This window comes from Tilletiopsis washingtonensis (genome assembly GCF_003144115.1).
Source record: "Tilletiopsis washingtonensis strain MCA 4186 unplaced genomic scaffold FA09scaffold_19, whole genome shotgun sequence".
NCBI lineage: Eukaryota > Fungi > Basidiomycota > Exobasidiomycetes > Entylomatales > Tilletiopsis > Tilletiopsis washingtonensis.
This window is the reverse complement of record NW_020312016.1, coordinates 223,026-237,446: the sequence shown is the minus strand read 5'-3', so window position 1 is coordinate 237,446 and position 14,421 is coordinate 223,026. Positions and strand designations below refer to the sequence as shown.

General features: G+C 66.0%; 4 protein-coding genes across 4 annotated transcripts; 2 read left to right on the top strand and 2 right to left on the bottom strand.

The window, feature by feature from the left end:
- The first annotated feature begins 51 nt into the window (after nucleotides 1–51).
- Nucleotides 52–4,061, top strand: FA09DRAFT_103646 (hypothetical protein). Its single transcript, XM_025738954.1, has 12 exons — nucleotides 52–367; nucleotides 423–767; nucleotides 897–1,215; nucleotides 1,268–1,671; nucleotides 1,728–1,944; nucleotides 2,000–2,160; nucleotides 2,218–2,414; nucleotides 2,476–2,620; nucleotides 2,669–2,909; nucleotides 2,973–3,175; nucleotides 3,234–3,493; nucleotides 3,555–4,061. Exons 1-12 carry the CDS (start codon nucleotides 203–205, stop codon nucleotides 4,021–4,023), a joined length of 3,126 nt encoding a protein of 1,041 aa, XP_025596301.1. The 5' UTR covers nucleotides 52–202; the 3' UTR covers nucleotides 4,024–4,061.
- On the bottom strand, nucleotides 4,061–8,183 carry FA09DRAFT_103642 (subtilisin-like protein). The gene is made up of 10 exons (XM_025738953.1): nucleotides 7,108–8,183; nucleotides 6,998–7,048; nucleotides 6,907–6,944; nucleotides 6,648–6,854; nucleotides 6,479–6,593; nucleotides 6,308–6,426; nucleotides 5,956–6,258; nucleotides 5,423–5,899; nucleotides 5,228–5,368; nucleotides 4,061–5,175 (listed from the first exon to the last, which is right to left on the bottom strand). The coding sequence occupies exons 1-10, from the start codon at nucleotides 8,084–8,086 to the stop codon at nucleotides 4,099–4,101; spliced, it is 3,507 nt and encodes a 1,168-aa protein (XP_025596300.1). The 5' UTR covers nucleotides 8,087–8,183; the 3' UTR covers nucleotides 4,061–4,098.
- A 1,036-nt stretch (nucleotides 8,184–9,219) lies between these two features.
- Nucleotides 9,220–11,420, top strand: FA09DRAFT_331608 (scamp-domain-containing protein). Its single transcript, XM_025743097.1, has 13 exons — nucleotides 9,220–9,252; nucleotides 9,308–9,625; nucleotides 10,176–10,288; nucleotides 10,346–10,458; nucleotides 10,513–10,556; nucleotides 10,630–10,642; nucleotides 10,696–10,698; nucleotides 10,766–10,779; nucleotides 10,837–10,932; nucleotides 10,995–11,018; nucleotides 11,081–11,136; nucleotides 11,192–11,213; nucleotides 11,272–11,420. The coding sequence occupies exons 1-13, from the start codon at nucleotides 9,246–9,248 to the stop codon at nucleotides 11,352–11,354; spliced, it is 906 nt and encodes a 301-aa protein (XP_025596299.1). The 5' UTR covers nucleotides 9,220–9,245; the 3' UTR covers nucleotides 11,355–11,420.
- Nucleotides 11,421–11,529: 109 nt separating this feature from the next.
- On the bottom strand, nucleotides 11,530–13,711 carry FA09DRAFT_346878 (hypothetical protein). The gene has a single exon (XM_025744779.1). It carries the CDS (start codon nucleotides 13,589–13,591, stop codon nucleotides 11,576–11,578), a length of 2,016 nt encoding a protein of 671 aa, XP_025596298.1. The 5' UTR covers nucleotides 13,592–13,711; the 3' UTR covers nucleotides 11,530–11,575.
- Between the last annotated feature and the right edge of the window lie 710 nt (nucleotides 13,712–14,421).

Here is a 14,421-nt window from a genome sequence, read left to right as displayed (position 1 = left end):
GCGGCGCGCCTCGAGGTCGCGTTGCGCCGCCGGTGAACCTTGCTTCCACTCCATCCGCTCCTCCACTCCGCCTCGAGCTCGCTCATTACTCCAGCTACAGCTGCGCACGTCGCATCACAGCCCATCAGTACTGCAGCAGCGCATGCGAGCAAGTCGAGACAGCACATAGCGTCTCGCAGCCCCCTCGTAGGGCCAGCCCAGCATGACGAGCCTGGTGCCGCTACTGCTGCCGGCGCTGCCGCCGCCATTGCAGGGCTCCTCGCGGGCGCCCTCCAACCTGGCCCGCTCTGTGCGCTGCGCCGAGGGTGCGTTTGGCGATGTGCTGTACGTCGGCGCCTCGGATGGCGGCCTGCACCGCTACCAGCTCGTGAGTCGAGACGCCTGCTCGTGCATCCAGAGCATCGCGCTCACCCCAGATTCAGGGCGACGAGGGCTACGTACTGGACCGCACGCGCATGCTCACGTCGAGCGGCAAGGCCATAGATCGACTGTACCCGCTGGCGCTGGGAGACCATGCCGGCGTGCTGCTCGTGCTCGCAGAGTCCACGCTGCATTTCCTCGATCCCCTCACTCTCGAGGCGCTGCCCGGGCTGCCGCGCATTGGCGGCGTCGCTGCCGTCGTGCTGGACGAGCAGGAGTTGCGGCGGCGCGAACAGCAGGCGCTGGCAGGCGTGGCGCCTGACGCAGACAACCGCGTCAGCGTTGTTGTCGTGCGGCGCCGGGTGGTGCTGGTCGCCAAGATGGGCAGGGCGTGGGAGACTCTCAAGGTGAGTGGTTTGGATCCATGCAGACGCAAGGGGCACGGAAATGCGGCTGGAGCCGCACATAGGAATGCGCGTGCGATGCAAGGGGAGCTCTCTGGGAGTATGCGACAAGCTGATCACAGGCTTGAGCAGGAGATTCCCATCGCTTCTGGAGCCCTGCTCGCTCGCCGCTGGGGCTCAGCTCTGCTCCTCGCGACGACTTCGACATACTCGCTCCTCTCGCTCGCCACGTCCGAGCTCATCGAGCTAGGCCTGCCGATCTCGCAAGCGTCATCCGCCCCGTCCGCCGCCGAGCGGCCCAGCATCTTGCCCATTCCCTCTGCCGAGGGCGACGACTGCGACTTCCTCATCACGAGCCACACGACGAACGGCACGCTCGGCGTCTTTGTGGGCACGGACGGCGAGGTCAGGCCGAAGCTGCTCGAGTGGCCGAAGCATCCGCGCGGGCTTGGTGCGTGCTGCGTACTTGCTGCGACCTGCTGCCTGCTGACTCTTGAGGACAGCGCTGGAGCAGGGCAAGATTCACGCACTGCTGCGCAATGATGTGCTCGAGACACATGATGCTGCGAACCTGGCGCTCGTCTCAAGAGTGCCAGTGCCCGCAGAGCTCGAGCCGCGCCTGCTGTCGAGCGGCTTCGATGCATTCGCTCTGCCTGCCAGCGCATCACCGCCATTGCGAAAGGCGGCAGTCAGCTTGCGGAGCGGCAAGATGCGAGAGATCGCATCTGAAGCGAAGAGTGCGACCAGGAGAGGCAAGATTCTCTTGCTAGGTCGCGAGAAGGTGGTCTGCATCTGCGAGCAGAGCTTGGAAGACAAGGCGCGGGCTCTTGCTGCTGCGCAGGACTGGGAGCAGCTCGAAGGGCTTGTGGACGCAGCATGGGACGCCGCTGGCAGAGGAGAGCCACCAGTGAGTCTGGACTGCTGCCCGTGCAGCCCTCGCGTGCTCACAAGCGTGCTTCGCAGTTGCCTCTGCAATTTGCGTCCCTGCTTCTCGCCTTCTACCTCGTCCGCAGTGTGCAGTTCCGCAAGGCTACTCGACATCTGGAGTGCGGGCGCGTAGATCCTGCGCTGCTCATCAGCTGGCTGGACGGCACGACGGCTCCTAGCCCGCGCGTAGAGGAGGCTGTGATCTTTGAGGAGCTGCTGCCCTCGCTGCCTCAGTGCACTGGCCGAGACATCAGTCAGTATGCCGTGTCCGAGGTTCCTTGTGGGCTCTACTGACGCCTGGCCCGCAGTTCGTGGCAGCCTTGAGTTCAACTATGTCCCGCCACTGGTCATCGAGGAGAGCGCGTTGGCGCAGAAGCTGTCTGCCCAGCTTCTGGAGACGTCGGAGGTCATGATCCGCGATGTGCTGATCGCATTTCGGGGCCTGCCGGCTGTCGCGAGAGACGAGCGCGTCAGTGACAGATCGAACTCGCGAGGTGTTGTTGCGCTGACCCTCGGCCATACTTAGATCACGGACACAACTCTGGCAAAGCTGCTCGCTCTCGGCGGCGACGGCACTGCGCTGAGAGCGTTGCTGGGCTCCGACAACGCGTGTGATCTCCAAGAGACAGAGCCACTGCTCGAGAAAGCTGGCCTCTTCTCGGCTCTTGCCACCGTGCGCGAGGCTCGCGGAGATCTGGAAGGCGTGCTTCAGCTCTGGACACGGTGCGTGCTTTCTGCGCGCGTTTGCGCTGCGCTTCTGTCTGACAATTTCGGCTCTGCTCAGCCTGATCGACGGCGAGATCGAGGACCAAGCCTTCGAGGGCAGCATGGCTGACGTCGTGCGGCTCTTGGAATTCTCGGGCGACTCTCAGCTCATCAAGAAACACAGCCTCTGGGTCGTGCAGCGTGATGCCGATGCCGGCATTCGAGTGAGTGAGGCTCTCCGCTCCCGGCCTGCATTTGCTCACATCGATTAGCTCCTCACGCGCGAGGCAGGCGGGCCTGCGCTGGCGAATGGGGATGGCGCCACTGATGACTACAAGAAGACGCTGTCAGAGCTCAAGCGGCTGGATCCGCAGGCGGCCGAGGCCTTCCTGGAGCACATGGTGCTGGCTCGCGAGCCACCAATTGCCGAGCTGCACACTGAGCTCGTCGAGCTCTTGATCAGCCGCGTCGTCGGAAGCGACGCCGAAGCGAAGCATGCTATGGCCGAAGTCTGTGAGTGGAGCGTGTGAAAGAGCTTCCGGCTCGTCAGCTGAATGACTCTTCCCCTTATCAAAGCCGACGACTATCGCAGCGGCGGCTATGCAGAGTCCTTTGTCGCGCACTTGGCGCTCCGAGCAGCCTCGGCTTCGAGCATCGTCGAGCGCCTCAAGCTCATCATGCTGCTGCAAGGCTCAATCACGCTTGATGCGGAGGCGCTGCTGGACCGTCTCGAGCGCGAGGAGCTGCTGCTGTACGAGCGTGCTGTCCTTCTCGGCAAGGTGCGTAGCCGCTGTTTTCGGGCGCTTTAGTTCTACTCTGACTCGCGATATCCCTCAGCTGCGTCGCGATCAAGAGGCGCTCCAGCTCCTTGCCGTCGAAATGCGCGATGCCAACTCTGCAGAGGCGTACTGCCTGCAGGCCGGCGCCGTGCTGTCGCCGATGCTGGCCGAGTCGCTCGCTGCAGAGCACGGCCTAGCACTCTACTCTTCTCTCATCGCGCGAAGGGCCGCCAGCGAGCCGAGCGTGAAGACGCGAGAGAGCACTAAGCAGCAGCTATTGCGAGACCTGCTGCAGGTGTACATGCGCAGCGGCGAGAAGTGAGTCACGCGATGCATTCCTGCCGCAGCGCACTCTGACGTGACGGCGCCACTCCTTCAGGCAAGAGCTGCGCACGGCGACAGCACATCTGCTCAACACCCAGGCGCGGCACCTTCCTACGCTCGACGTGCTCGCAGCAGTGCCCGATACCTGGCCGGTCGGCGTGCTCGAGACGTTCCTCTCTCGCAATCTGCGGCAGCAGCTGCACGTGCGGAGGCAAGGTCAGATCATGCGCGCCGCGTCGCTGGCGCAGAATCTCGAGGTCCAGGAACATGCCTGGGCCAGCCTGCGGGCGATGGGCGGCGTGATTCAGGACGAGCCGGACGACAACATACCCCCTCCGCCGGCCGCACCGGCCGGCGACACCGACGAGAAGGCACTACCCGATCAGCAGGGCGCTGCACATGCTGGCCTGGCGGAGAAGGTCCTGGCGCTCGAGTATGCGGCACCGGACGTGACCGACCTGACAGCGGACAAGGAAGCCAGTCGCACGCAGCAGGACTCGCCGGCGCATCACGAGCTGGCATGATGGCAGGCATAGATGACATGGTATAAATACAGACGAAGCCCGCCAGCGGTGCGCGTGGGCCTCGATGCGACGTGCTCACACGCGCACCTGCGACACGACCTGCTGGCTCGAAGCCGCGGCATGCTTTGCCGGATCGTCGAACGCACGCTGCACGCGGATGATCGGCGACCACCAGCGATCGTAGCGCACGCCGCCCTCCGCCACGTCCTGTCCGGCATCGGGCTCGCCGACGCCAAGCTTGAGCGCGCTGATCCGGATGCGATACTCGCCGGTCGGGACAGGCGTGCCTGCGATGCTGCCGTCCCACGTGATCGAGTACGAGCTCGACGAGCCCGAGTCTGCACTGCGAGGCAGCAGCTCGGACGAAGCGATGGGGCCAACGACGCGCGAAGTGGTCCAATCGACCGGCTGGATCTCTCCGGCGGGCGTTTCGAACGTCGGTCGGGTGGGGATCGCGATGGGCACGTGCGTCGGAGGCGCGCGGATGTCCAGGATGTGGAGCTCCTCTGCAGCCGCTGCCTGGAAGAGCAGCCTCGGGATGCCAAGCGCTCTTCCATCCTGCGCGTAGATCGCGTCTTCGTGCGAGACATCTCTCGGCACTGGCAGAGCTGTGCCATCCGAGGTCGCGTCGCCAGCTTGCTCTGCGCTGTCGGAGCTGGACTTCGAGCCTTCAAGGTCCTCGACGAGATCGATCTTGATACGGCGCGTGCCTGACAGAAGGCGCAGCACCAGCACCGGAAGGTCGCCATCGAGGAACGTGTAGGCGCGCGGCAGCGTCTGCGGCTTCTTCGGATCGCCGCCGATGAGCACGACGGGCATGGAGTACGTGCCGGATGATGTGAGGCCAAAGCCGCGGTCTAGGACCTGCATCGAGGTGATCGGCGTCGCAATACCCAAGTATGAGACAGTCAGACTCTCCTGTGCCTTTGCAATGCGAGCGGCGCCCGGCAGGACCACGGGCGACGAGATGATGCGCAGGAAGCCGGACAGCACCGGAAAGGTTGTCTTGTCGACGCCGCTGCCGGGCGGTGCGAACTCTACGCTGACTGAGGTGGAGGCGCCCGGCTCGAGCTTGAAGATGCGCGGCGTCAGCGTGACCTCGAGGTGACCTTCGGCCAGCGGCGCCGGTCCGGCGTTCGGATACGCGGAGCCCTGCGATGCGTTAGCAGCAGACTACAGTGCGCACCCAGCAGTCGCAACTCACTGCGCTGTATGTCAACGCTGTCCCCGCCGGCTCGTGCAGGATCTGGAACGTGCGAGCGCGAGTGCCGGAATTGCTGACGGTGAACGACCTGCGCATCGGGAACGCAGCGTCAGGGTCAAGCACGAGCGAGCCCGGCGACACCTGCATGCGACAGCAATCAGCAAGAGCGTCTCGAGGCGCGAGGCTGCAACTCACGCTTGTGTTGAAGCGCACGGCATCGGCTACCTGCAATAGGCCCGAGCCTTGCTTGGCTCCAGTCTCTAGCATGGCCGCGCGTGTCGAGTTGCTGCCTGGCTGAGCGGTGCTCCGGAGGCGGTCGATGACGCGCCGCACGTCCATAACGTCGAGGTTGGGGCTGGCATGCGTCGGCGCGCCGGCAATCCAGCGCTTCTCTCTTGCAGCCTGCAGCAGCAGCGCAGCGGCTGCGGCCACGTGCGGGCACGCCATCGAGGTGCCGCTCAGGATCGCCCACGAGCCAGAGCTGACCGGCCAGGTGCTGAGGATGCGATCGCCCGGCGCTGCAAGACTCGGCGAGGAAAGCAGGTCAAACGTCGGCCCATATGAGGAGAAGGGCGAGATGACGCCTGCCGACTGCTTGTTCGGCAGCGACAGCGGGCCCGTCGACGGAAAGCTCAACGCGATGGTAGGATCCTTGTTGTACCGTGCCACCAGCTGTAGCGACCGAGGAGTCAGTCACAGAACCATAAGCGGTGCCCAGCTCGACTCACCCAGTCGGCTGCAGCAGCCTCAATCAAGGCCGAGCGATCGATGCCCGTTCCGATCGGATAGAACGGCGCGAGACCTGTGTTGGCCACGAGCACTGTGCGCACGCGGTTGCGGGCGAGGTTGCGGAACTTGACGTCGAGGGCGCAGCCACCTCGCCGCACGATGACCACCAGCGTGCTCAGGTCGGCCGGCGCCGAGTCGGGCAGCGAGCCACAGCCGTCGAGCAGCGTAGTCAGGTCAGACGCTTGCGCAAAGGGCCAGATCTGCGCGTCCTTGAGCCCAAAGGCGTTCGCGGAGTAGTACGGCTATCGAGACGTCAGCTGCGGCAGCAGGACAGGCATGCAAAGCTCTCACAATCGGATCGCGGTCGCCGCTTGATACCGACGCATTGTAGACGGTCAGATACGCGCTGTTTACGCTCGCGACGGACAGGATGTCTGGCGCGACGGAAGGCGAGCTCTGGTAGTACAGGCCTAGTGAAGCAAGTCAGGCGGGAGCTCAGGCCGCACGACGCTGTGTGCTCACCGACGTCACCATCGTTGCCGGCCGACACCGTCACGATGCGACCCTTCGCCGCAATAGACGTGGCCATGCGGGCTGTGGGCGTGTCTGACCACGCTGCCGGCGAGCCGATCGACATCTGCCGCAGATGTGAGTACAGGCTAAACGTTTCGTCCTTACATGAGCTACGCACCGTGATCACATCTGCGCCACTGGCACACGCCTTCTGCAGCGCCTTAAGCAGCACATCATCCGCCGTGCCGCCGCGGCAGCCGAAGACGCGGTAGACGCCCAGGTCGGCGCCCGGTGCCACGCCCGACACGTTCGCAAATGGCGAGGTGGAGTCTGGCGGCGCGCGTGCGGCGATGATGCCAGCGATGTGTGTGCCGTGAGGAGCGCACTGCGGCTAGGCATGAGCACGACACCTCGGGCCAGGCGACGCCGGAACTCACCTTAGAGAACGGATCCGCCCGGGGCGCAGGATCATTCGCTGAGGTGAGAGTCAACAGGCAGCTCGACACCAAGACCAGCGCTTCCACTCACTGCCATCGTAGTCGTCGCCCACCAGGTCCTCGCCAAAGGAGATTCGCTTGCCTATTGTGGCACTCTATCAGCACGCGAGAGAGCACAATGACTTGCGCGGCATCACCCACCTGGCCCGAATCCTGCGCCCAGGGACGGATGTGTCCAGTCGACGCCCGTGTCAATCATGGCAATCTTGACGCCCTTGCCATTCACGCCCTCCTCATGCAGCGATGTAACGCCGATCATGTCCAGGTTGCTGCGGCGGATGCTGCTGCTCGAGCTGCCCGTGCTGACAGAAGCGACCTGCTCCAGTCCGTTCCAGGGCCGTGGTGCCGGCACGAGCCTGACGGGCGTCACGCGCAGCACACCACGCGCAGTGCTGAGGAGCTGCATGTCGCGCTGCTGGCTCCAGCCTCGCGGACCCGCTGAGGAGGGCCCGTCGGGCATTGGCGTAGGCCGTGACGGCACCGACTCGGGCGAGAGACCATCGGCGGACCACGAATCGCCTGTTCCCTCAGCCGTGGTGCCGGAGCTGGCGCGCGGCGTATAGCCTAGAACGCGCACGCTGAGGCCCAGCAGCAGAGTCGGGTCATCGAACTCGTGCCGGATCTTGAAGTACACCGGCGGGGCGCCGTCATCGTCTCCGAGCATTGCGCTCGAAGCCTGGCGGCCATCGGTCAAGTTGCTGTTCGTGTGGTCGCTCTGCGGCTGCTCGGCTTGACCGTTCTGCCAGTCATCCGTGCCGTTGCTTCGGAGTCCGTAGCGATGTGTGAGGGCGTCCACAGCACCGAGAAGCGAGCGAGCTATTGATCGCGGAGTCGAGGTCGAGGCGCCAGCGCCCGTTGCCGCCTCAGCATGGCTTGCAGTGCTCTCTGAGCGACGTGCCCAGTTGCGCCAGTGCTCCAAGCTGCTGGCGGCGCCATCGAGTTCGATGAGATATGCGCGCGTCACGGCGCCTTGAGCTTCTTCAGCGGCTGGACGGAACGGCACCGTCTCTGCCTCTGGATAGAGGTTCGGTGCGAGCAGTGAGGAAGGCTGCAGGACATTTGGGGAGAACGAGGTGGCCAGTGCTGGCGTCAGGAGGAGCCAGAGCGCAAGGGTGCGCATGGTGGAGAATGTGCGCAGCGATCAGAGGGTCAGTGCTTGAGGAACGTCGGGTGGTGGGAGAGGGACGCGAGGAGCGTCGTCTGTTTATATCAGAGCGGCAACACGGCGTCTTGAAGAGAAAGTCCGCCAAGCGAGGCACACCTGCGGAGTGTCCGGAGCGGAAGGTCGTCGTGGTCGGGTAGGTGGCGGCAGGGCTACGGGCGCAGGGCCATGCAGCTCGACTGGGAGCGCTGGCGACGCCGGAGCCGCACTGGAATGACACCCCTCTCGCTCCTCGCGTGCGTGTGTAGACGCTCGGCGAGCAGGCTGGCGTAGAATGTTGGGGCCTCTATATGCCGGTGCTGAAAATGCCCGGCGAGGCCCCCGCGCGGCCGACGGACATGAGGCGAGCCTCCGAGCGGCCGCAGTGCGTGCACTATCGCGACAGGCGTGCGTCCCAGCGGCTGAGCGGCAGCTGTGGATCTTCGAGACGGAGCGCTCGAGCAGCGAGGACGAAGACGCCGCAGCATGCTGTGACCGTTGCGCTCGGCCGTCCGAGCGGATGACGCAGGCCCCACCCGCTCGCGCAGCCGTTGTGCGCGCCCGTCGAGCGGCTCGCAACGGCCACGCGAGGGCTGCTGCCATATCGGGCGTGTGCGGCGACTAGACATGGAGGACGGAGAGATGCGGTGCTCGCGGAACACTCGAGAAGCATCGCTCTTGCTCGTCGACGAGGCACATTCGGACGCAGGAGGGCAGCTTGAAGGCTCGCCGCCGGCCCTCAGTCAGCGTGCGAAGCTTCCACCTCGCCACGGCATAGACGTGCGTTCTGCCTCTCTGGAGAGAGAGCACGCCCGCAGGCGCGACCTGTCGCAACGGCCTGAAAGCGGCATCGCCTTGCATGTCTTTGAGGAGCAGCAATCTGGCTCAGGATGGATCGTCGGGCGTTGTGGCGGTGGGCGCAGGACAGAAAGGAGGCCTTGCTGCGCCCAACGCGTGCCGGCGCCCCCTGAACGCGTCCCACGCGCCCACCAGCCGTCCTTCGGGCACGGCGCCAGCTTCAGGCACGGCGCCACACGTGGCTTGTGCGGCGCCGACACAGCATCTCGCTTCGCGGCTGCGCACGGCACGCCCCGCACTTCCTGCCACCACCACCTTCGCAACCCATCCACGCACCACCATGGCCGGTGCGTGCCATACGCACCGCATCACGCTCATGCCTGCTGACACACACCTCTGCAGATCCCTTTGCCGACCGCGCCGCGCTCGACGCCAACCCCTTTGCCGACCCGTCGGTGCAGGGCGCACTGGCCGGCTCGCGCACCTTCGAGGCCGACGACGACACGCCGTACGGCCACTCGTACGCCAGCACGCCGCAGCCCAAGGGCGCCTACGAGACCGACGACCCGTACGGCACCAGCGGCGGCACCAGCGGCAGCGGCGCCAATGCCCGCGCAGAGGAGCTGCGGCGGCGGGAGCAGGAGCTGGAGCGCAGAGAGGCGGAGCTGGCCAACCGGGCGGAGAACATCCGGAAACACGGCCGCAACAACTGGCCCTTCTGTGAGTGCGGCAGAGGTGTGGCGCGGATGTAAAGCTGGAAGCCAGCGCTCGAGACTCGCTGTCGCCCTGAGCCACTGCGAGGCTGCTCCGGTCCGGGCGGCTGCTGGGCGCAACAATGGGCGAGCGAGCAGGACGGCAGCGTGGCTACGAAGGGACAGCCGTTTCATGAGGCTGCGTGCTGAGGGAACCGTACCGGCTGGCTGCTTTGGTGCTTGGGTGGGCATGACTGTCCACCGCTTGCTCTACGTCTCGCACGCATGCAGCGGCTCGACTGCTGCACCTACTGCTGCGTCCTGGCTAGGTTGCCCTCGCTTGTACAGGGCAATAGCCCTCGAAAATCTCGAGGGCAAAAGCACGCAGCTACCTGAATGTGCGCTGAGGGTTCGCTGTGCAGAGAGAGAAGGTGGGCCGCAGTGAAGTCAGGCTGCTGCTGAGCCGACCAGGAGGGCGGCAGCGGCCCGAGCTGCGAGCGAGCAGCTGCGCAGCGGCGGCAGAGTGACGCAGCACAGGGATGCGCGTCTTGATGTCTCGAGCTTACACGCTGTTCCAGTCTTCCCTCTGATCTTCCACGACATCGACGCCGAGATCCCGCCAGACTCGCAGCAGATCATGCACCACCTCTACTGGCTCTGGCTCGTGCTTGCCGGGACGCTCGTGGTCAATGTGAGTCGTGCTGTGCGCGCCGCTGCATCTGTGCACTCCATGCTGAGCCCGTGGTAGGTGGTCGCATGCGTCTTCCTGATCACGCGTGGCTCGGACGGCATCAAGGACATCATCACGAGCTGCGTGTACCTGCCGGTGATCAGCGTGCTGAGCTTTCTGCTGTGGTACCGGTGAGTGATGACTCTGAGCAGCAGCTTGATCTGCCCTGACGCCGGCGTCCTCAGGCCGGTGTACAATGGCTTTATGAAGGAGCACTCGATCTTCTACTGTGGGTGCTGCGCGCCTCGTCGCTTGTCGCTCTCCTGCTCATCCCGCCGATGCGCTCTCTCGCCTTCGTGCAGACTTGTACTTTGTGTGAGTCGCGCGCTACGCTGGTATCGAGACTGCTGTTGCTGACGTTGCACGACCTTCAGCTTGTGCGTCTGCGCCTCAATTTGTGCCCTGCTTTCTGTGCTCACCTCTTCTCTGCTTCTCCAGCTGCGGTTTCCATCGTGCGTGCTAGCCTGTCCTCGTGCCACAGCGCAAGTGCTTACACTCTCATCTGCCAGTCGTCTTCTCTCTCTACCTGTTCCTCGGCATCCCCTCGACCGGCTCGTGCGGACTGCTGAACACGATCTACAGCTTCACGGACGAGAGCAAGCGCAGTAAGTCGACTGCCAGGTCTGCCGCCTTTCCGCTGCTCTTCTGACGCGTCTGCCGCCCGCAGTCGTCGCCGGCATTCTTGGTTGCAGTGCGTCATGAGCTGTCTATGCTGTTGCAGCTCCAGCTGACCGCGCGTGTTCTCGCAAACAGTCGTCACGGTCGGCTTCGCAGTGCAGGGCCTTGGCAACCTGTGGTACTACCGGCAGGTGAGCGTAGCCGCCTTGCGTCGCTCGCTCTTCATCGCTGACGCCTCAAGCGCAGATCTGGCAGCACAACAAAGAGCGTGCGTGCTGCCCACGCCGAGCGCAGCCACGCGCGACTGACGTCCCGTTCCTCCGCAGAGGGTCACACGTTCGCCCAGGCCAAGTCCGAGTTCGCAGCGCACGGCGCCAAGGCGTACTTCACGCGTGGCTCCCAGGTCTAAGCGCAGCGTCGATGGGCCCAGCGCCAGGTCTACTGCCTGGCTGGCTCATTTACAGCTCTCATCTGGCCCTGTGCTCTGCTCGGCCGGTCGCTCTGCGAGCCGACCCACGTCACATCGCTATTTCAGCCCCTTTATGCTTGGCTTCTCCGACGCCCGTACGAATACGATAACGATTGCCCCTTTCCTCTCAGTCCCTCACGCTCGAAGCGGCGCGGCAGGCATCACTCTATTGCAGCTCGGTGCGTCCGAGAGATCCAGCGCCTCGCCACGAGGGCGTTGAGCACATCCCGCCACTTGCGCCTCTCGCCTCTACTTGCCGCCTTCTTGCGCTCCCAATCCTGGGGCGCGCCGTCCACAGTCAGCGCGGCGCGTCGCCAGCTGGCGTGCAGCGTCAACGCCTTGCGTGCCACGTCCTTGGCGCCGCAGCGCAGCGCGGCTCGCAGCAGCGCGCGTGTCACGCGCGTGGTGTAGCGCAGAGAACGACGAGCGGAATGGCCGGCTCGCGGACGAGCGCCGTGCTTGCCCATGAGCGTGAGGAGCAGCTTGGCGCCGGAAGCGCAGCGTTGCGCGTCGCTTCGGAGAAGGGCGAGCAGCAGGAGCGCCGTGTTCTCGTCTGGCACGAGACGCGGTGTGGCAGAGCGGCTGGGCTCCACTGACGGCGCATCGACTGGCTTGGGCCCCGGCTTGGGTGCCCACGGCGGGCTGCCGCCGACCAGCTCCTGCCACGCCTTGGCAGCCTGTGTCAGATCATCGCCAGCCACGAAGTGAGCGCGGAGGACGAGGTTGAGCAAGCTGGCGCCTCTGATCGGCACGTTCGGCTCGCTGACCGGGCGTGTGATGCGCTTGTTGAGCCGAAGTGTCGACTGCTGCGCTGCCGGCACGGCGGAGATGTAGGCGTGGACGAGTGCGAGAGAAGCCTGTGCGTCGCCGACTTCAACTAGCCGACGGAGCGCAGCCAGCACGACGTAGGCCGGCGGCAGCGCGTTGGCGTCAGACTCGTCCGCGCTCCTGCTTCGGCTGCTCGCCAGCTCAGCGGCGCTCCTGCTGCGGGCCATGTCCGCGCCCAGCGCCAGTCGCTGTTCCTCGCGTCGTTGCAGTATGGCCAGCCACCGCTCGAACGCCCTCGCCTGCGCCGGCTCAGGCAGACCGCCCCCCGCTCGCAGCGGCGCGCTAGGTGCAGGCGCCAGCAGCTCATGCTCTCTCCTCAGCTCGGCCAAGCGCACCTGTGTCGCGGCCTCCGCTTGCACCTCCTGCAAGCCTCGTCTGACGTGCGGCGCCAGACGCCTAGGCGCTCGCTCCACCGGCGAGAAGCGCGGCCGCGCGGGCCGGCGACCGGAGGGCTCGAGCGGCCGCAGATGGACGTCAAGCTCTAGCTCCTGCGGCTGAGGCACGAGCAGCGCCGGTGCTCGAACGCGCAGCGAAGCGGCGTAGCTGAACGCATCCGACGGCGCTGCTGCCTCCGCTGCTTCGCGCAACCCTCTTCGTCTAGGGGCTGGTTTCTCCTTCCGACGCCGCACGCCAGTACGCGCCTCGAGGGCGCGAGTGAGGTTGCCGGCGAGCAGCGCCAGGTGCGAAGAGGGCGCGGGCTGCGCCTGTTCCCATGCCGCAGCTTCAGCGCCGATGCTGGCGAGCAGCGCAGCGTCGCCGCGCCGTGCTGCGAGCTTGAGCAGAAAGTAGTAGGACGCCGCGCTCGGCCGGCATGGCGCAGACGAAGAGGCAGCGGAGGAGTCGAGGAGATGTGTGTGATACGCATAGAGCGCCGGTGCGCTGATGTTGGGCTCGGAACGCTGTGCGGCGAGCAAGTGGCCGAGAAGAGAGGTCGAGGAGGAGGAGCGGCGCGAAGAGGTGCTCGGCGAGGCAGCAGGCTTGGCGGCCGGAGTCGAGCGCTGACGAGGTGCTCGTCGCTTGGGCACAGCGGTGGCAGCGTGCGAGGAGGAAGAGGGAAAGGGCGGTGCCGAGGCGAAGACTGGCTGCTGCTGCGGCTGCTGCTGCTGCTGCGGCACCGGCGATGGTGGCCTGCACGTCGGCTGTGCGTCGCAGGGCGCAGAAGGCGCAGGCCGCTGCTGCTCGCTGTGCACGACCTCTGCAGCACCATGCCCCACCTGCACTGCCACTGCCGCCGTGCGCAGACAGCGAGCGCCCGCGCTACCTCCTGCGCTGCTGCCCGTGCCCGTGCCCGCGCGCGGCCTGCCGCTGCTGCGCGCCAGGCGCACAAGCGCAGGCAGCACGGCGCGCATGCATGCGTGCGACAGCGCAGCACCGGGCGCGGGACGCAGCAGCAGCTTGAGAGGGAGCGCCGGGAGAGGGGAGTGCGGGTGCGCGAGGGAGCGGCGGAGGAGGTGGAGAGGAGATGCTCGTGCGCCGCGCGGCGCCGAGGCTGCCTCGAGGTCGAGGTGGCCTTGTCTTGCTCGGCCGGATCTTCGCGGCGCAGTGAGGCGGCCCAGCCAGGGCGCGCACCACGTGACGCTGCACCCGTGCCGGATCGAGTTTAGCCGCGGCACGGCAGCACCACGCCAGAAAGCGTGGGAGCAGGCCCTGGAGGCGGCCCTAGCGCGCCTCGGGGCACAGCCGCGGCATGCGACCCGCCGGCCCCGCTCGCTGCCGCTGCGCCTCCTGAGTCTGACGAGGTGCTCGACTGATTGCGGCTGAAGGGCGAGTCAGGCCGACCTGCTGCTGCGCGAGATCTGCCGGCGGGTCTCCTGCCCAGCATCACCGCTCCACTCAACTGCGCCCCTGAGGCACGAGGCGGTGCGGCGCGCTCGGGCCGAGAGCAACACCTCGCGCTGCTGCGCCTTGATAGGACGCGGCACACTGTCCACCTCTGCCTCTCACCACCATCAAGCAGCAGCAAGCGCAGCAATCAGGCAGACAGGCCATCCATGCTGCGAGTGCGCCTCTCAGGTCTGCCACGTGCACCTCTCCCAGCCCGACTCGCGGCGCCGGCCCGCGCCGCCCACTCCTCGGCCGCAGCGGCCCACGCACCTCTCTGGCGCAGGCGCATCCTTGTCTCCGTCGTTGGCGGCGGTGCACTGTCGCTCGGCTACGCCCTCTCACCGCTCAATCTCCC

Bases quoted from the DNA above. Each gene is read 5' to 3' on its own strand.
- FA09DRAFT_103646 (XM_025738954.1), top strand. From the start codon at position 203: ATGACGAGCCTGGTGCCGCTACTGCTGCCGGCGCTGCCGCCGCCATTG. The intron at 1,672-1,727 runs GTGAGTCTGGAC...CGTGCTTCGCAG, and splicing joins CTGGCAGAGGAGAGCCACCA to TTGCCTCTGCAATTTGCGTC. The intron at 3,494-3,554 runs GTGAGTCACGCG...CCACTCCTTCAG, and splicing joins TACATGCGCAGCGGCGAGAA to GCAAGAGCTGCGCACGGCGA.
- FA09DRAFT_103642 (XM_025738953.1), bottom strand. From the start codon at position 8,086: ATGCGCACCCTTGCGCTCTGGCTCCTCCTGACGCCAGCACTGGCCACC. The intron at 7,049-7,107 runs GTGGGTGATGCC...GTGCCACAATAG, and splicing joins GGGCGCAGGATTCGGGCCAG to GCAAGCGAATCTCCTTTGGC. The intron at 6,945-6,997 runs GTGAGTGGAAGC...CTCTCACCTCAG, and splicing joins GGGCGACGACTACGATGGCA to CGAATGATCCTGCGCCCCGG.
- FA09DRAFT_331608 (XM_025743097.1), top strand. The intron at 10,289-10,345 runs GTGAGTCGTGCT...AGCCCGTGGTAG, and splicing joins CCGGGACGCTCGTGGTCAAT to GTGGTCGCATGCGTCTTCCT. The intron at 11,137-11,191 runs GTGAGCGTAGCC...CCTCAAGCGCAG, and splicing joins ACCTGTGGTACTACCGGCAG to ATCTGGCAGCACAACAAAGA.
- FA09DRAFT_346878 (XM_025744779.1), bottom strand. From the start codon at position 13,591: ATGCGCGCCGTGCTGCCTGCGCTTGTGCGCCTGGCGCGCAGCAGCGGC.